Consider the following 20,306-nt stretch of genomic DNA (forward strand, 5'->3'; position numbering starts at 1 on the left):
ATTGCAATTCACCAGAGCATTGCATCTCCCCCACTCTCCCCTTAAACAATTCTTCCCGCGCCTGATGCTAAAGATGCAAGGCAAGTGGAAACTCCTGACCTGACCTAGGGTGGGGGCGGCTAGCCAAGTCATCTCTGGCCTGGGGCCCAAGGCTTCTGAGCAAGCTACCACCACGAACCACTTGAAGGTTCTTCCAGCAGCCACAGCTAAATAGAAGACAAGCCGAGAGGGGATTTTGCTCCTTATCGGAGTCATAGAATCCTCCGGTCAGGCTCTACAGGTGTGGGGCTGCGCTCCCGGTGGAGAATCACTCACTGTTGTCCCTGGCATACCAGTCCCGTCAGCCTAGGGATCCTGACAGTCTAGCTGGGTGAGGTGTGCTGCTCGCAGCTGACTAGTGAGGACAAAGGGAGCGCTGGTCATTTGAAGAGTGGATTTCTGTGGCCTCACCCCCACCCCATCAGTGCTAGCCTTTCGCACCCAGCTGGGCCCATGAAACCACTCCTAGCTGCTGCAGTCCAGCCCCGTTCTCCTGCAGCGCCATCCCACCCAAGGCTCTCGCTGCCTGGTACATCTACCAGGGAATTAAACCTCCCAGCAGCCCTGCAAGTGGGCAAGTTAGAGGGCTACAGCTCCAAGTCCCCAAAGCAGGTCCCCTAACATTGCTGTACATGTAGCAGAGAGGGGCCCTTAATGGATTCCCGGGGACCAGCAGCAAGTCAGGCCGGGAAGCTCCAGGCGACAGCCCTGGGCTTTAACTGTCTCCTCCTCACTGGGCTCCTGCCCAGGGGATACGAGGTCAGAAGCGACCGGTCCTTCGTCCTGGTCTGGTGGAGACGGGGCCAGGCTAGCAGCCGCAGGCCTGGGAGGGGAGATGCAGCAGGCGCCTGGTGCCAAGGAGGAGCCTCGGGAAGGCCCTCCCCTCCCCTCCCCTCCCCGCGAAGGGGAAACATGCCCTAGACTGGCGTGCGCCTTCGACAAAGCCACGCTGTGAGCAGGAGGCTGGTGGCATGATGCAGCCCACGGCAGCGAGGCGAAACGCAGAGCCTCACACGGCGTGGCAGACAGAGCTAGCCAGGGGGGAAGGAAAGAGCTGCAGGTTTCCAGCAGTCTGGGGGCAGGGGGAGTTCTCCGGAGCATAAACATTAACCACGGCAGCGGCATCAATAACGCAGGTCACCCCCCAAGACAGGAAGTCCCTGTCCCCACCTGAGCGGAGGGGCAGCCAAGGCCCCGACAGGGTCAAAGGGCCCCAGGCAAGTGACCTCAGGTGCTGGACAGACTTGGGCAAATCCCTTCCCCTCCCTCTCTGTGAAAAGGGCCCCAGTTAGCTGCCTTGCAGGGCTGCCAGGGAGGAGCTCTGGGCACGGACAGGGTCAGTGTTGGCAGCATCCCAGCTGGGCGCGCTCCGGGACTGGCATGGATGGAAGTGGCTTGGAGCACAAGCCTCCTCTCTGGGCTGGTCCCTCCTGGCCGTGCGAGCCAGACAAGGCAGGTCAACAGCCCTGGGACTCACCGGCTAACCACCTCCCTTCGCTGGCTGGGACGGCCGCAAGCAAACCCTCCTCTTCCCCGGGCAGCTGAGCAGGGCAGTCCGTGGCCCAGCAAGGCCGAGCACCCTGGCCCGCCGGCGACAGTGGCCAGCTTGGAATTTCACTCCCCGGGGAGCGAGCCCCCGTTAGGTTTCTCACGCTGGGAGTCACTTGCCCGCACAAGCCGCTCTTGCTCCCTGATCACAGGTCCCTGCTCGGCTCCTTGCCAAATGCTCCAGACCCAGCAGGGCCCCCCCCCCTTCTCTGGGCAGGGCTCACCTTTCAAAGTGGAGTCAGGCGAGTTTGTACAAGATCAGAGGGATTGTCACCCACAGGCTGGCCCCATTAGCCCAGCCCCAGTGCTGGGTCCCAGCCTCCCCAACTCACCTCCTTGCCTGGGCACCCCAGAAACCTCCCGTTGTCACTCTTCTGCACGCCCCAGCCACCCGCCATGCTGTGTAGTTAGCAAACTTCAATGAGCTGCAGCAAGCCCACCATCAGCCCCCCTCACGGGACCCCCTGACCGTCAGACACCCTTCCCCCCCATACACCATCCTCCCCCTGCAGCTCACCTCTTCTCACGGGACCCCCTGACAGTCAGACACCTTCCCCTCCCATACACCGTTCTTACCCCCTCTCCCTGCACCTCACCTCTTCTCATGGGACCCCCCCAACTCAGGTTCTTGCTGTCTCCAATGCTGCCCCATAGACCTGGGACCTCCCCCAGACTCTGCTGGCCAAGCGTCTTTCCCTCTCTCTTTCCAAACTCTTCTAGGAACTAGAGCTGGGAGTGGGCTCTGTTGTGGCTCCACCCCTGGGTCCTCCGTAGCTTGAAGCTTCATTGCTGATGTTCAGAGGTATCGCCATAGCACTCAAATTCCCCAGGTCCCTCCCAGCATGCACTGCGCTCAGCATAAACTGGGACAGATCCTGACACTGAGCTGCTCTCTTCGTTGGTTGTTTCAGAATCCTGCTTAGAGGAGAAGGGCCCAAGTCACTGCTGGCCTCCACTCAGTCCTGGCTTCTGATCACATGTCCACTTGGAGCCTGGATCCAAACATCCCAGCTCACCCTCTCTGTGTAGCAGACTGATCACAAACTCCATCTCCACCTCCTTTGCCCTGGACATCAAACTGGGCTTCCGATGTCAAAGTTTGACCCCTTCTCCACTGGAAACCATGTTGTAAGGGATATAGGGCTGGACTGGCCTCTGCCTGGCTCCCTGCACCAACTGAGCTCACACCCACTTTGCACAGCCCTGGGTGCACATGGTGCGGGGCACACAATCAGCAGGTAGGGTGATTAACAGAAATGAAACCACCCCATCTGTGCATGGGCGACAAAGACCCCGCTCCTCCAACTACAGCCATGCTGTGCTCAGTGGCCGCTGCAGGGAGCTGACTGCATCTTGTTGATTCCTGACCGCTTGGCCGGAAGATACTTGGCTCCCTGCTGCTCCAACTCCTGCTGCTGGTGACAGCTGTGTAACTTGGGGGAGCTGTGCTCCCACACACCTGCTCCTGCCCTCAACACCCCCCCCCCCATTCAGATCTTGGGAGGCGGGTAGCTATGCTGTGCACTGCCCAGATTCCTCCTACACCCAGGGGAATTTCCAGCCAGTTTTAGCACAAAGTGAAGTTGGCAGACTGGAGAATCCAGCCCAAATTCCTCAAGGATATTCCATGGGATTTCCTAGCCACCTGGAAACATTGTGTGTGAACCAAGTCCCTCTAGTGGGAACAACAGCGCCCCCACCCCATGTGCTTCTGTGCTGCCATTCAGGGCATCTACAGAAAAATCAAAACATACCAAGTGCTTGTGGAATCACAGGAAGTTCCCGCAGCAGCCAAATGGATCCAGCCCATTTGCCCCCATTAAAGGTGTATTTCAGAGTCTGGATCTGAAGCCCAGCTCCCCCAGGGTTCAGACTTGGGGTTCTGGTTTGGGCTTTGCCCATCTCTGATTTGGAAGCAGGTACAAACGAGCAGTGGGCCCAGCTCCCTGCCTCTCCGGGGGGCACAGGGAAATCCAAGAGGGGAGCACCTTGCAGGGGGGGGTTAAGCGGCAAGAGGCGCAGTGCAGTCACTGGTGACAGGTGCCTTTCCAGATTGGGTTTTATTCTGCAAGTCTAGGTGGGTTGTCACCGCGGTCATACAGAGACAACAGAAAAACCTCAATCTTAAAAACACTGTACAAAAGAGAGAGATGTGGTACAAAAGCCCCGCCCGCCATGCCCGTTCCCCACCAAACCTGCCGTCCGGCACTAAGGAACTCTATCCTGCACCGTCCCCACCCATAGGCCAGGAGACAGGCAGGGTCTGGCCTCCCCACACTCCTATCCAAGGAAGATGCTTCTCCATTGCCCTCTTCTCCCCTGCCCATGCTGATGTTAATATGCCCAGAGGTGGCAGCAAAATGCTGCCAGCCCTCACCCCGACATACCACTGCACCCCAGTTCAGGGCCTTCCTGTCTCAGGGATTTCTAGAGTGCCTGTCTGCATGGTATCACGGGCCAGCTATGCTCCTGGCTCCCAGTAGCCTTCAGAGGCAGCTTCCAACCTTGGTGATGGCTTCGTGGACTCCTGTAGAGCCGGTGGCCTTTCTGCCCCTGCCGCATGAGCCAAGTGTCCTGCTCAAACCCATCCCTGGCATTGGCAAAGTCAGACTTGCATTACCCTTAGGCACCCGGGAACCCCCCACCTTCTCTCCCTGAGTCGCCATCCCTCCCTCTGGGGCAGCTTCCTTCCCCTCTCCCTTCCTGGGCTAACACAGAACATTTCCTGGTGCCTGCTGGCACCCTGGAGACCTGCCCTAGTTTCTCCCTGCCCGCCTCCTCTTGCAGGGCTCCAGGCAAGTGGCAGGGCTGGCAGGAGGCACTGTCAGGGAGCAGGACATTCAGTCCATGCAAGGATTTCTTCCCCATGGGTGTTCTCTGGTTGCTGGTGTCACCTTGGTTCTGAGGCTCTGGTTAGGAAGTCTGTTCCCTCTCCTGGGTTATTGCTCCAGACGAGTCTTGTCTCTCCCCTGAAAGGTCCTGTCCACACGCCACGAACAGAGAAGAAAGTTTACAAACCCCTATGTACATGGCAGAAAGCCTCTTGGGAGGTACAAGAGGCCACATCCCTTTATGCATGAGAAGGAAACTTCCTGTTTTGTGACAGGTCTCAGAGCACAGACAGGTCATGGCAAGACTTGGAGCGAACTTTCAGAGCCACCTTCTTGTTGTTCCTGGCGACCAGTCTGTCCAGGAAGCGCCGGGCCTTCTTGGTGAGGCTCTCCTTGCGCTTGTAGATGGACATGCGCCTCTCGTTGGCCTCCTTGCTGTCCCGGCGCAGGCGGATCTGGCGCACCACCCCCTCAAAGAGCTCCGTCACGTTGTGCTGGAGGGTGGCAGACGTCTCGATGAACTTGCAGTCGAAGACCACGGCGCAGGCCCGGCCCTCTGGAAAGAGAATGGGTTCCAGCCCCACCTGAGTCGGCCGCCAGGACAAAGAGCGCTCTCCAGGCAGAGCCAGGCGGCACTTTCCGCACACAGGGCATGGGACAGGGGAAGTGGCGAAGAGTGGGTCACACCAGGGGAGACGGACGCTCAGGGCAGGAGCTAATGGCTGCAGGGAGAGATGCCTTGGAAAGGCTGGATTGATGGCAGAGTACAGGGGAGGGCAGAGAAGGAGGTGACAGGATGGCCTACTAAAAGAAAGCAGGACGGGCGGTTTGATGGCTGGACAGATGGCTGGTGGAGGACTAAACAGATGGACAGAGAGTGGCACTCCTGGATGGACGCTCAGCAGCTGAGCGGGTACCATAGCAATCTCTCGCTGGCCATCTCAGCTAGGTCTGAGGAGCAGCAGCAGGAGAAGCCAGGCAAGAAGCCTTCCCCCCCCCGCAATTCCCAGCCCCCGAACAACTGGCTGGGAACTGTCTCCCACAGGGTGGGGACGATAGGCCCTGCTCACTCACCTTCCACCGAGACCTCCCGGCACCGCACCAGGTCCGTCTTGTTCCCCACCAGGATGATGGGGATGTTCTCTGCTTGCCGGGTCCGGCGCAGCTGGATTCTCAGCTCAGAGGCGCTCTCAAAACTCACCCTGTCGGTGATGGAGTAGACAATGACATAGGCATTCCCCACCTGCAGGCAGTAATTGTGGAACCAGTTCTCCTCATCCTGGGGCTGCACAGGGAAAGACGGTGTTACTGAGGTGTTGAGGCACACAGCCACTGTCCACACGCTCTCCGACGGTGGGCCAGACGCAGCAGTGCTGCGGCCAGCAGGCTAAGTCACGCTCCCCATGCTCAGACCCCCCCTGTGCTTCCCAGCGCTGGGGTAACCTACGCTGGGAGGAGCGTCAGGTGAAGTCGAGGACTGGGCTACTTTAACTTGCACCTTCCGCCTGGCTGGCGGCCTCCCTTACTAAACTCTGCTCTTCAGGCCCTGGGCTGGGGATCCTGCAGGTCGATGTCTGGGATCGCAGCCCGAGGGGTCAGACCCGTGCCGGCATTGCTGAAAAGAGCCGTGTAGGCACAGTGGCACAGGCTTCAGCGTGGGCCGTACGTGCACACCGGGGAGCCAAGCTATGGCCGCTCAAGGTCCCTTCCGGTCCTCCCCTTCTAGGAGCGCGAGTCTGCATTTACACCTGGGCTGCTATTTTTAACCGCACTCGCGATGCTAATTCATGAGCTGCTCTCACTCTACGGACTGCAGCGTGGACACCCCCCTAGATTCAGAGGCAGTAAGTCCGGGGTGGTTGTGAGGGCGGCAAGCCCACGTGCCTGACGGAGCCCAAGCTGGCGGGGCCTGCGAGGGGGCGGAAGGGGTGGTATGTCCCACAAGCTTCGACTCAGCTCTTGGCCCAGGGCGTGGGGCATGAGAGTGCGGCTCCCTGTGCCCTTCCTGCACTCAGCAATACGGGGGCTGGGTGTTGGTCCTGGCATGCCGGTTCCTGCATTCATGGCAGGTATTGGAGGACCAGGATCAGTTCATTCCTGGTGAACTGAAACTGAAAAGAAACCTGGGAACTGAGCACCTGGCCTCCCAGCCAAGGGCTCTTCCAGACACCCGGCGTGGCGGGGGCTCCGAGAGCGATTCTACGCGAACTCCTGAGACGGAGGCTTCCCTGCCTGGCACCGTGGGTAGGCGTCTCCTCCGGTGCCTGGGAAACACTGCCGCTCACCTTTGCTAGCATCTTACGCAGGCGTAGTGACTCTCACGGGTCGGCCCCGTGTCTGATCAGGACCTAGGGGCCTGCATCCACAGAACAATGCCGGAGGCTCCACCTTCCCTTGCCCACAGTGCGCTGCTGCCAGACATTTACTCTGCCACTCCAGGCCGTTTTACCAGTTGCTCCCTTCCTCGCTGGACTTGGAATCGCTTCGCTCATGTTCAGACGCGACTGGGACGGCCAAGACAACACTCCTTGCTTGTGTCTCTCCAGGCCTGTGTGTCAGCCCCGGCTGGATCCTGTGGGACCATTCCCTTCCCCCCAGGGCTCTTGAAGATTTTGGTTTGGTTTCCTCAAACCACAGCCCCTTGGCTCTCGAGACCTACCTGTCCACAGGCCGCTGGGAGCAAACTGCCAGCCCGTTGCCTCATGCATCTGCCTCTGGCAGGATGGCGTCAGGGCTGGGTTTTTCATTCACGCCCTCACACCCCTGGCACGGGAGACCAGCAAGGCTCTCCTGCCATTCCCACAAGCCTGACATGGCACCCTTCATTCTCTTGTTCGCCTTGGTAAGCCCTCCACACCTGTGCTTGGGCAGCACGCCTCCTGCTTCGCGGCCACTGCATCTTACCCCACTGAGCCCCCTCCCGCTCAGGACCAGTGAGCTGTAAATCTATAACCTGCCCTGACATTCAGGGGTTTTCTCAGCCTGTGAAAACCTTCCCATCTTCACTAATCTGGGCACATATAGACAGACGTCCTGGGACCTCAGGGGCACTGGGGTGATTTACACGAGCTGAGGATCTGGCCCTAGAAAAACATGTCCCCCCATGTGCCCCAGGGGGATAGTTACAGGGATTTGATCATTACCCGTTTCTGCAGGTGTCTGACATTCAGGAGGAGGCCAAGGCTGGTGCCAACTCCTAGGATTCCTTTACAAGCGTTAATTCAGGTGGTGAGAGTAAGTTAGTACCAGCCAGCACTGCTGGACCCCAGCTGTCCCTCCCGCCTCAACCCGACGTCTGACCAACGAGAGATTAGCCGGCGACAAGATTCTGGCCTTCCCCGCGCCGGACTTTCTGCTCATCGGTCGCCATTGGGCAAATCTCGCTGGTGGGACCCTGCTTTCTGCAATGGCTTCTTAGCTTTGCTGAGCTCCGCCCTCTCCCCTGGCCTGCACTGGACCCACACCAGGGCATTTCCCCATCCATCCCCCAGGCTTTCAAATAGCCACGGCCAGCTAGTGGTTAGGGGCTCCTGGCAAAGATCTGAGGACGGGGACTCTATGGAGTCAGTGGGCTAGTGACTTGGCAGGGGAAGAACTGGGAATGCCCCACTCCTCTGTATCCTTGCCACTGTTGGCAGCACTGGGTGCAAATAAGCATTTCCATCTTGCCCTTCATGGGAAAGGAGGTGGGAACTTGTATAATAAGCATCCTCCCCAGCTTCCAGGTGGTCTTGATGTTTACCAAGGATGCCAGCCACCGGGGTCGTTGGGTACAAGACAAGGCACCCCAGTGTCTGCACTATAAGGGCCTGTTCTCAGCAGCAATGCTGTCTACCGTACAAACCAGTACGAGTCTTTGCTGCTCCCTGCAGGGGTGGGGCTGAGCCAGCCGCCCGACGTACCCACTAGTCCGTGGGCTGGGGCCAAGAGTGGGGGAGAGGAGACAAACCAGCAGGCAGGGAAACGGCTCAGCTGAACAGCCCCATCAATCAGTGGGGAACAGGTGGCGCGCTCAAGGTTTACCTAAGGATGAGGCCTGCCCCCAGGCTGCTCCCTACCAGCCAGAACTAGTCTGAGTCCTTGGAAGGAATGGGCCCCCAGAGCGGGTGCAAATCTCCGGGCTGTGGACAGGGCAGGGAGGGGGAAGGGGAAGCCATTCAGCATCCCAGCCCCGGTGCAGGTGGAGCCATCAGCCTGTCCCCATCAGACAGCAGCCCAGGCTCCCGCAGCCTCTGGCCACTCAGACGACATGTGGCTCAGTCAATAACGCGCAGATTAAAAGATTCTGGCTTTGGGAGGGTGTTTGACACAGTCTCCTCCTCAATCTGTGTCAGCTGCAAATTACAGCCCCAGGGCTCCGCTCCCTAACGCGCAGGCTGCCCAGCCATGCATCTGTGGCAGCCCAGTGCCTGCAAACACCAACAGGGCTCTTGGGGCCCAGAGAGACCCGCCATCCCACGCCGGGGAAGGAAGAGGCCTTTAAAGGGTTCACAACAAAACCACTGGCTGCAGCACCCTCTGGGGAACAAACCCAGCCAGAGACACCCTTGTAAACCACCCCACAGCCAATAATTCATCAGCAGGGTATTCAGACAACCCCAAGCCCCGGCCACAGTGCTCAGGGGTCTGGGCCTCAGGCTGAAATATGATCCCCTTTCCAATTGCAAACAGCCAGCAAGAGCAGGGGAGCCCATTTACAAGGGAATGGGGGCCTGGAAGGGAAGGGACTGAAGGATGGTCCAGTGGTTAGGCCTGGCTTCAATTCCTTGCTGTGCCACAGACTTCCTGTGTGACCATGGGCAAGTCACTTCCCACCTCTGCATCCCATCTGTCCACTGGGGTTAAGAGCACCTCACCGGGGGGTTGTGAGGATAAATACATTAACAACTGTGATGTGGTTTGAGATCTACTGATGAAAAATGCCACCTAAGAATTAGATAATCTTATCATTAGGCCAGGGCCCCTGGGAGAAAACACAAGCTTCTAATGAGGGTTTTTTAAATGGGAAGGACGAGGTGGGGGGGGGGGGGGGAGGAGATTTCAGGGGCATTGGGTTCCAGGCCTTAGGTGGCCACAACGTTGATGTTCACTATGTCCCTAAACAAATTAGCTTGACAATCGGTATCGTCTCACAAGGGGAAACAGCACTTGGTAGAAAAATGCAATTCAGGGAGAATGGAAATAAATTAAAGTCTTTAAAACTTTAGGACCAGATTTTCAGACTGTTTAGACACACAACTGCTTGTGCAAAAGGCGCATCCAATTTGCACGCACAGTGACCATTGCTGGATGCACAGACTGGGCATGTTAATCCACACACATTCTGCATGCTGTTGTGGTCCTAAATTCTATGACGAACTAGCCTGCTATTTCTAGTGCCGGGAACAGAAGCCGGCTTCACACACAAGGGAGCAAACCTCAACCTGAAGAGATACTGGTCAGCAATTGTCACCAGGACCAACAGGCTGAGGGCCCTGAGAACCAGTAACGCCACTTTACAGTCAATCTGCTGCTTTAGAGGCAGGGCAGAAGACGCAGGTGTTTCTGACAGGACACTAAGCTCTTCCAGTGAGTGGTCATGCCATTGCTTCTGGACAAGCTGCACATGCCAGACCCCTGCTGAGAGAGGACCCTCCCCAACTGGGCAACTCTTCTCAGGTTTGCTTCTCAGGTTCTCCCGGGGTGGAGCAAACAAGAGACCCCAGCCAAAGAAAGGCAGATGTAGGGCTTGGGTGGGAGCCCTGGAAAGCTTTGGCAAGATTTGGACCCCGAGACTTAGCACCTTGGGGAGAGTTTGCCTTTGAGTTTAGGAAGCTTCATTCAGCAGGAGGCCAAGCCCGTGTGAACCAGAAGCAAAAAGGGCTGGCCCAATCCCCGGGTGACCCACCACCCAGGCCTGGCACAGCTTGGATGCGGAGAGAGCTAACGCATGGCCTAGAACTGCAGGAGGCAGCTGGCCAGAGGCACACAGCGGGGTTCACAGGAATAACATGGAATTAACCCTTTGTTTGTCCACTAAAACCAAAGTGATAAAGAACTGCATTTCTCATCGTATCCCGAGTAAAACACTGACCCACTACGGAAAGCCTGGCCATAGTCACTGCAGGTAGGCCCAACTGGGCCAGGCTAGTGGGGGGTCTCACCAGAATCCCTGCCCCTTCCCCTCCCCCACCTCACACATCCTTGTCTGGGTCAGGCTCTCATTCCCCCTTTCCCTTAGTCTCCACTCCCTGCAGCTCATTCAGGGCTCAGTGGGTCCCACTGATGCACACTCCATGCCAATGCTCTCGTCCCCACTAAGTTAGGTGCTGTGTTTCTCCTAGCAACCATTCCCTGAGCCCCGTCTGTTCCTCTTGGCTCCCTCCAGGATTTTAAGGGCAGGACGCTAAGGGGTATCCGCGCCCAGTACTCTGGACAGAGCGGACAATGGAAAAGAGGAGAGGGTGTTCCCTGTTCGTACCACGTCAGGTGGAGAGCGTGGCCACTAGCCCAGCGAGTCCATCCCTTCCCAGATACCATCGGCGTCCTTGGCCACAGGGAACAGGGGCTACATGAAATGCTGGGGGCCAGATGGCCCCCATGGATTTTCTTGAAGATGCAGCTGGTGAGGGGGGAGTGTGCAGGTGGGTCCCAGACCGGCAGGTGGAGAGGCCATTTCAGTGAAGCTCAGGACCCTCTTGCTGTTGGTGGCAAGCATCGCCCCCAGCTGTTCATCGAAAGCAAAGAGCAGGGTGGGGCTGGAAGAGGGGAATCTTGCTCCTGTCAGTCTCCAGTCACCCACAAGCAGGGGCGGAGGGGCAGAGATGCCACCGGGCACGACTACTGCCTACTAATGCATTCCCCTTAAAGGCTGCATTTCCTATCCCGTTGTTCGCCCAGTTGGCTCCTGCACGTTTCCCAGCTCTTGCACGGCAAGGAGACAAACGAACCCCGGCACCACCAGCACCCCCCAGCACACCCAGCCCTAAGGATCTGGCACGTTTCCCTCCTTCTCTCCACCTTCCCCGGTGACATCTCGGGCCCACCTTGCGTCCGCTCTTACGCCAGCACAGCTGTTCTGACCTGGCAGCAGCCTGCACCCCCTTTGCAGGCGCATCAGCAGCTACGCCAGAGGGAAGGTGGGAGAATCAGCCCCCAAGTGCCTAGCTTGGAGCATACACTCTGTGGGGAGTTGGGGGGACAGGGAGTTGTGTCTGGCTGGAATCACTCCAACAGAGTTTAAAGTTGCCACATTTTGGAAAGAGAAGTGAACTCAAACCCTCGCTTCCTCCCACAGCAGTTAACCCCCCAGCTGGGGGGAGGGGGAATCCCCTCCAGCTCCCGGGGGGGGGGGGGTGTTAAGATCCTCCCTTGGACACCTGATGAGCCAGTCAGCTGTTCACTGGGGAAGTCACCCTCATCCCCTTACTAGCTGCTGACCCTGACCCAGCTGCAGCCTCCCATCTCAGTCTGCTGGGGATGTCTCACAATGGCAAGAGCAGCTCCCTAGAAAGCTAAAGAGGGGTCTGGTAGATGTAGGGTCCAGCGGGAGGGTCTGTCCCTGCAGCTCTGTCTCATGAGCAGGTGGGCATGGAAACCACAGCCAGCCATAGATAATAGGACAGAAAATATCATGTTGCCTCTATATAAATCCATGGTACGCCCACATCTTGATTACTGCGTGCAGATGCGGTCGCCCCATCTCAAAAAGACATATTGGAATTGGAAAAGGTTCAGAAAAAGGCAACAAAAAATTAGGGGTACGGAACAGCTTCTGTATGAGGAGAGATGAATAAGACTGGGACTTTTCAGCTTGGAAAAGAGATGGCTAAGGGGAGATATGATTGAGGTCTGGAAAATCGTGCCTGGTGTGGAGAAAGTAAATAAGGAAGTGTTGTTTACTCCTTCTCATAACACAAGAACTAGGGGTCACCCAATGAAATTTATAGGCAGCAGGTTTAAAACAAATAAAAGGAAGTATTTCTTCATACAGCGCACAGTCAACCTGTGGAACTCCTTGCCAGAGGATGTTGTGAAGGCCAAGACTATAACAAGGTACAAAAAAGAACTAGATAAATTCATGGAGGATAGGCCCATCAATGGCTATTAGCCAGGATGGACAGGGATGGTGCCCTAGCCTCGGTTTGCCAGAAGCTGGGAGTGAGCGACAGGGGATGGATCACTTGATGATTTCCTGTTCTGTTCATTCCCTCTGGGACACCTGGCATTGGCCACTGTCAGAAGACAGGATACTGGGCTAGATGGACTTCTGGTCTGACCCAGTAGGGACATTCTCATGTTCATAAGAGTTCATTGTGGTATTTACAACAGCAACAGACCCAATAATAAATAGCTCCAGTCTGGCAATAGAACCAACTTCATTGAAAAGGTGACCCCCATGGCCAGCCCCTGTGATTGACACGCCCCATGCATGCTCCCTTACCTGCCTCTCTGTTTCCCAGGTGTCCATCACCAGCAGCGTCATCTCCTCCCCATCCACCGATAGGGTGCGTTCGTAGGTGTCCTCTGAAACAAGCCAGATGCATCCTGGTCAGCCGGACTCCATGTGCCCAGCAATGCCTGCCGCCGAGGCCCAGTGCTGCTGAGCTCCACAGAAGGAGTGTCTGCTGGCTGCCCAGGCTGGGAGGAGACAGCACCCCAAGGTGGTGGGGTTCAACGCAGGCCATGGAAAATGCAACTGATCCTCTCAGCAAGGAACTAAAGCTACAAACCAGCCAGCACCATGGAAGGATGTGGGAAAGTGGTGAGGTCAGGGCGATGCCTGGCAGAAGCCTGGCTACTCTTCTGCTTTAGTGCTTGGAAGGAGGGGGAAGGTGCTGGGGTAACTCATGGCTCTTCCCAGGTTCAGGACTCAGCCACCCCCCTTGCCAGGTTATTTTTTGGCTTGTGGGGAGGCTAAAAGGCACCTAGGCTCCAGCAGGCAGCTGGACAACTGGCATTAACTGTATCCAGGTGGCTGACCCTGATGCGTGTCAGTACAATGTCCCTCCGATGTTTCCATCTCAAACCCACTGAAATCCACAGCTAAGGCCCCCGCCCCAGTTTTCAAGGGGGTGCCCAGTATTACTTACAGTAGGTACATCAGAACTGAGCCACCGGTGGCTCTCAGCTGGCTTTTGGGAACCACTGTGCCCCGCTAACTTCCCCCTGCCCAGCCACAGAGATGGGTAATGGCACCGGAGGCAAGTCCCCACATTCGGCAGCGCGCTCCTCACTGCTAAGAAGGGGCTGTGCCCTGCCCCCAAGCAGTCAGTGCAGCGTCTCCACTGTGCCCCTTGGCCTGGGTTTACACAGGGCTTCTTCACGCTGTGACCCACTGCCCACTCCCCAACCTGCACACCGCATGGCCCTCGAGAGCAGCTGGTTTGACAGCCCAGGGCAGGGACCTCTCCCTACCTCCCGGCTGTTCCGGCAGGTCCCGCTCTTGGATCCCAGCAAAGAGGTTCACCAAGCTGGTCTTGCCCACACCAGGGTCACCCAGCAGCATCACCCGATACAAGGATTCCCAGGAGCTGTCGGAGTCGGCCGAGTCCGATGACCAGCTGCTGTGTGGCATGGCTAGAGCTTTGTCTCCAGGCTCGAAGGAGGAGGAGGAGCCAAGCGGAGGGTGATGGGACTCAATGGGGTTAGGCCTCGGCCCACGCACCCCTGGCTGGGACTGGTGGGAGAGGGGGACCGGAGTGCTGGCCCGTCTGCGCACAGGGCCCTTGCCCCCTTGCTGCGTGTTCAGAGTCATCTTCTGCAAAACAGAAAAGGCCGAGCAACTGGCTTGTGGAAGGAAGTCTGGAGGCAAGTGCTGGGCTGGGGAGCTGGAGGCCCCTGTCTGCTTTTCCTCGCCCTGCTCTGGCTGGGATTCTCCGGGACCCGCCCCACCCCGGCTGCCCTCTCAGTTCGATTACTTCACCTTAGTTACAGAGGGGATTTTTTTAAGTTCCACTTCAGTTGTCTCCCGGCTGGAGGCAGGCCCAGAAGAAACAATCATAAATCATCCCGGTCTCCTAATGCACTCCCCAGCCGCCCTGCAGTGTCTCAGCCAAACAACTTTTAAACTGGAAAAAAAAGTCTGGAGCCAAAGACTCTTCAAAGCCCGGTGGATCCTGGGTGTTAGCCCATCTCTGCTTCAGCTCCAGAGCAAGGAGGGCAAAAGTGGGTGTGTGGGGGGGTCTGATTGCTGCCCCCATCCAGCGCCCTTTCACCCAGCCCAGGACAGGTCCCGGCAGCCTGGGGACGGTTGTGTTCGGGCCAGAGCAAAGGTATAAAGGAGAGGCTGAAGGCCAAGGGGGCTGATCCACCTAGGAGAGGGAAGAGGGGCTGGACATGTTCCCCTCTCTGATCTCACCTGCTGTGAAGGGGCTGGGTGTAGGGTGGTACCCAGAGCTGCTAGCTTGGCGCTGGCCCATGTAAAGACCCTCGCCCCTCTGTGTCGGGTAAGGACATGTAGGAAGCGCTGTCCCATGCCCTCCCCCAGCCTGGGTTCCCCACCCTATGAATTTCAGCCTGGCACCAAAACCCCGAGAGTCCCGACGCCATGGGGACAGCGGTGCCAACCTCCACAACATGCTTAAAAAATGCAGGGGGCCGCATTGTACCAGCCTGGGGCAGGGGCGGGCTGCAGAGGGGCAGGGAGGCGATCCCGACACACCCAGCGCCCTCCCACCGGGCCAGGGCGCAGCCCGGGACCCCAGAGCCCGACCCTGCCGGGGAAAGGGCAGCGCGCCGGAGGGCGCCGGAGCAGGGCAGCCGGGGGAGCGGGGAACAGCGCGCCCGGGGCGGAGAGTCTCCGGCCGAGGCTGAATGCCGGGAGGGGGCTAGGACAGCGGGCTCCCGGGGCTTCGCAGCCCCCCAGCCCGTGCGCCCCAGCTCTCGGCCCCCGCAGCGGAAAGTTTCTTCGCAGAACTCAGCCCGCTCACCTCGGCGCCGGCCCCGTCCTGCTCCGCGTCCCCGGCTCACCGGCGCCGCTGTCCGGGTCCCCCCAGCCGCCCGCAGCCCGCGGAACCCAACGCCCGGCCGCTGGCGCTCCCCTGCCTCATCGCGTAGCGCCGCGGCCGCCGAGCGCAGGGCTTTAAACCCTGGGAGGTGGAGCCCCCTTCGGCCGGTCCCGGGACCCACCCCCTCGCGGGGACCCTCCCCAGCCCGTCCGGGGCCGCTCAGAGCGGGCGGACTTGGTGCCCAGCCCTCGGGAATCCACTCCCGCAGCCCGGGCCAGCTCCGCGGGATCCATGCCTGCCCAAACCCAGGGCCCCCAGAGTCCGCCCCGAAATCCGCTCCACGGAACGCCCAGGGAGTCACTGGCTCAGCCCAAGCTATTGCCCTGGTGCCAGGGGTCTGAGCACTGTGCCCCACACCTCTCAGCCAAAGGCCAACTCTGGGGGATCAACTTCTCCAGCACCTAAACGCGCTGCCCCAGGCTTCAGAGCCGCGTTCCTCTGTATCCACAAAACCAAGCAGGAGGCCGGTGGCACCGTAAAGACGAACAGATTTATTTGGGCATAAGCTTTCCTGGGTAAAAAATCCACTTCCTCAGATGCACCTTGCATCTTGCATCTGAAGAAGTGGGTTTTTTACCCGCAAAAGCTTATGCCCAAATAAATCTGTTCGTTTTTTAGGTGCCACTGGACTCCTCCTTGTTTCTGCTCCAGGGCTGAATCCAACACTCATTCCCTCCCCCAGCACCTCCTGGTATGTGCCCCCCCCCCAGCCTGAGCCCCCTGACCTCCATGCCCCTGGCTGCAGCTGGATCTCATCACCAGGGCATCCACCTCCACTCCAGCATCCACAGCCCCTGCCTCAGGGACCTGCCCCTTCATGCCTAACCCTCACTGTAAAATCACTTTGGTGCTGTCACCAAGTGGACAATCTCAGGGCATCGCTGTAGACACCCCACCCCATGACACGATCTAAGAGTCTACCTCCCGCACACACCATAGCCCTGGAGGCTCCCTCCTCTAGAACCTGTTGCCCCAGGCAATTAATACCATCCATAGGAGTGGGGTAACTTCTGCATCCCAGGAGGGGGCAAAGAGAGAGCCAGCTAATGAAGTGGCCAGAGAGGAGGAGGAAGATCCTTGGAAGGTTGCCTGAGCTGCTTCCCCAGCAAAGCATGGGCCAGGCCCCTCCGTGCTCCTTGTACTCTGATTCCCAGGGCTGGTGGTCGTGTCCATGATACTGCTGTGTAACATGGGGCTATAGATTTGACAGAATACTGCACAAACAGCTGCTTTAACACATCAGAAGCGCTCCTGGCACCTTGGCTGCTACCACTCTAAGCACTTTCGTTCTTTCATTTCCAGTCGTTAGTGCAGTGAGAATGTGAATTGACTGTCAACAGACACTGTGAATGGATTCCTGTCTGGTCCCCGCGATGGTGGGGCCTAAGCCAAGGGCTCTCTCACTTCAGCAGAGCTGGATCAGGGCCCCAGGGACAAATCTGTGTGTAAAGGCCCCACTTTGAGTGCACTAGGGGCTGGTGTTGGGTAGCCAACTCCTCCTGTGTCTCTGGTTCAGGCTGCAGCCCCGTTCCAAGCTGCTGGGCTTTCAGATTCCTGACTGGGGAGCTTTCTCCAGGCATGGGAAAAACTCAGCAGGATTCTTCTTTAGCCTAAGACTTCCTTGGAGGAGATTCTCCTCCCCATCCCCTATCAAACTGCACTTCCCACCTTCCCTGGGTGAGACAGCCCATGGGCCAAGAGACCTTGCTTCCCAGAGCAGGCCTGCTCTCCAGGGCTCCTCATTTTCTGTTAGTCAGCAGGGAAACCCCTTGCCCAGCATTTTGGCTCTGTGAGTTTTCTATTAATCACTTGACCACCCCTCCCTCAAACTCTTACAAGATATTAATCTTTGATTTATCTAGCTGGGGAGCTGGGGCCACGCTCCATCTAGTGGCAGACTGAATAACTACAGAAGCTACAGGCTATGTCACCAAGTAAGGAGTGGGACTCAGTGTAATAATACTTTGCACTTTTATAGCACTTTTCCTCCACCAATCACAGAGCACTGTAGAGGAACGGGTAAGTGTCACTGTCATAGCCTCACCCACACACCTACAGCAGTAAGTTTTTTAGAGGTGTGTGGGAAATATCATTATGGGAAACGAGGCAGGCTCACCTCTACAGGGATAGGTTTCAGAGTAGCAGCCGGGTTAGTCTGTATCTGCAAAAAGAACAGGAGGAGTTGTGGCTCCTTAGAGACTAACAATTTATTTGAGCATAAGCTTTTGTGGGCTACCGCGGATGCATAGAATGGAATATATAGTAAGAAGATATATATACATACAGAGAACATGAAAAGCTGGAAGTTACCACACCAACTTTAAGAGGCTAATTAATTAAGATGAGCTATTATCAGCAGGAGAAAAAAAACTTTTGTAGTGATAATCAAGATTGCCCATTTCAGACAGTTGACAAGAAGGTGTGAGGATACTTAACATGGGGAAATAGATTAAATTTGTGTAATGACCCAGCCACTCCCAGTCTCTATTCAAGCCCAAGTTAATAGTATCTAGTTTGCAAATTAATTCCAGTTCAGCAATTTCTCATTGGAGTCTGTTTCTGAAGCTTTTCTGTTGCAAAATTGCCACCTTTAAGTCTGTTACTGAGTGACCATAGAGACTGAAGTGTTCTCCTACTGGTTTTTGAATGTTATGATTCCTGATGTCAGATTTGTGTCCATTTATTCTTTTGCGTAGAGACTGTCCGGTTTGGCAAATGTACATGGCAGAGGGGCATTCTTGGCACATGATGGCATATATCACATTGGTAGATGTGCAGGTGAACGAGCCCCTGATGGCGTGGCTGATGTGATTAGGTCCTACGATGGAGTCACTTGAATAGATATGTGGACAGAGTTGGCATCGGGCTTTGTTGCAAGGATAGGTTCCTCGGTTAGTGTTTTTGTTGTGTGGTTGCTGGTGAGTATTTGCTTCAGGTTGAGGGGCTGTCTGTAAGCGAGGACTGGTCTGTCTCCCAAGATCTGTGAGAGTGAGGATCATCTTTCAGGATAAGTTGTAGATCTTTGATGATGCGCTGGAGAGGTTTTAGTTGGGGACTGAAGGTGACGGCTAGTGGCGTTCTGTTACTTTCTTTGTTGGGCCTGTCCTGTAGTGGGTGACTTCTCGGTACTCTTCTGGCTCTGTCAATCTGTTTCTTCACTTCAGCAGGTGGGTAGTGTAGTTTTAAGAATGCTTGATAGAAATCTTGTAGGTGTTTGTTTCTGTCTGAGGGATTGGAGCAAATGCGGTTGTATCGCAGAGCTTGGCTGTAGACAATGGATCATGTGGTGTGTCCTGGATGGAAGCTGGAGGCATGTAGGTAAGTATAACGGTCAGTAGGTTTCCGGTATAGGGTGGTGTTTATGTGACCATCACTTATTAGCACAGTAGTGTCCAGGAAATGGACCGCTTGTGTGCATTGGTCCAGGCTGAGCTTGATGGTGGGATGGAAATTGTTGAAATCATTGTGGAATTCCTCAAGGGCTTCTTTTCCATGGGTCCAGGTGATGAAGATGTCAAGATGTCATGTAGCACAAGTAGAGTAGGGGCGTTAGGGGATGAGAGCTAAGGAAGTGTTGTTCTAAGTCAACCATAAAAATGTTGGCATACTGTGGGGCCATGTGGGTACCCATAGCAGTGCCGCTGACTTGAAGGTATACATTGTCCCCAAATGTGAAATAGTTGTGGGTGAGAACAAAGTCACAAAGTTCAGCCACCAGGTTTGCCTTAACATTATTGGGGATACTGTTCCTGATGGCTTGTAGTCCATCTTTGTGTGGAATGTTGGTGTAGAGGGCTTCTACATCCATAGTGGCCAGGATGGTGTTTTCTGGAAGATCACCGATGGATTGTAGTTTCCTCAGGAAGTCAGTGGTGTCTCGAAGATAGGTGGGAATGCTGGTAGGGTAGGGCCTGAGGAGAGAGTCCACATAGCCAGACAATCCTGCTGTTAGGGTGCCAAAGTCTGAGACGATGGGGCGTCCAGGATTTCCAGGTTTATGGATCTTGGGTAGCAGATAGAATACCCCTGCTCGGGGTTCTAGGCATGTGTCTACACAGATCTGTTCCTGTGCTTTTTCAGGGAGTTTCTTGAGCAGATGGTGTAGTTTCTTTTGGTAATCCTCAGAGGGATCAGAGGATAATGGCCTGTAGAATGTGGAGTTAGAGAGCTGCCTAGCAGCCTCTTGTTCATATTCTAATTTATTCATGATGACGACAGCACCTACTTTGTCAGCCTTTTTGATTATGATGTCAGAGTTGTTTCTGAGGCTGTGGATGGCATTGTGTTCAGCATGGCTGAGGTTATGGGGCAAGTGATGCTGCTTTTCCACAATTTCAGCCCATGCATCTCAACGGAAGCAATCTATGTAGAAGTCCAGCCTGTTGTTTCGACCTTCAAGAAGAGTCCACACAGAATCCCTCTTTTTGTAGGATTCTATTTCCCCATGTTAATTGTCCTTCTTGTCAATTGTCTGAAATGGGCCATCTTGATTATCCCTACAAAAGTTTTTTTTCTCCTGCTGATAATAGCTCATCTTAATTAATTAGGCTCTTAGAGTTGGTGTGGCAACTTCCACCTTTTCATGTTCTCTGTAAGTATATATATCTTCTTACTATATGTTCCATTCCATGCATCTGATGAAGTGGGTTGTATCCCATGAAAGCTTATGCTCAAATAAATTTGTTAGTCTCTAAGGTGGCAGAAGTCCTCCTGTCTATCTACAGGGATGAGGCTTGAGGAGCACCTAGCCAGCTAGTTTGACTCTGTGTCATCAAGGCTGTGAGGTTACCTTTACTAATGGCTGTAAAGCACTTTGAGATCCCTGCTTGATACATACGACTGAAGTGAAAAGTGCTGTTATTTTTGACAAATAATAAAAGGTGTCTGGAGATTTATTCTG

General features: G+C 55.9%; 1 protein-coding gene across 1 annotated transcript; it reads right to left on the reverse strand.

Annotated features, from left to right (window-relative positions):
- Nucleotides 1–3,628: 3,628 nt before the first annotated feature.
- On the reverse strand, nt 3,629–15,488 carry REM1 (RRAD and GEM like GTPase 1). Its single transcript, XM_048820133.2, has 5 exons — nt 15,329–15,488; nt 13,815–14,157; nt 12,841–12,923; nt 5,493–5,703; nt 3,629–4,974 (listed from the first exon to the last, which is right to left on the reverse strand). The coding sequence occupies exons 2-5, from the start codon at nt 14,152–14,154 to the stop codon at nt 4,697–4,699; spliced, it is 912 nt and encodes a 303-aa protein (XP_048676090.2). The 5' UTR covers nt 14,155–14,157; nt 15,329–15,488; the 3' UTR covers nt 3,629–4,696.
- Nucleotides 15,489–20,306: the final 4,818 nt, after the last annotated feature.

The sequence above is a fragment of the Caretta caretta genome, chromosome 13 (genome assembly GCF_965140235.1).
Source record: "Caretta caretta isolate rCarCar2 chromosome 13, rCarCar1.hap1, whole genome shotgun sequence".
Taxonomy (NCBI): domain Eukaryota; kingdom Metazoa; phylum Chordata; order Testudines; family Cheloniidae; genus Caretta; species Caretta caretta.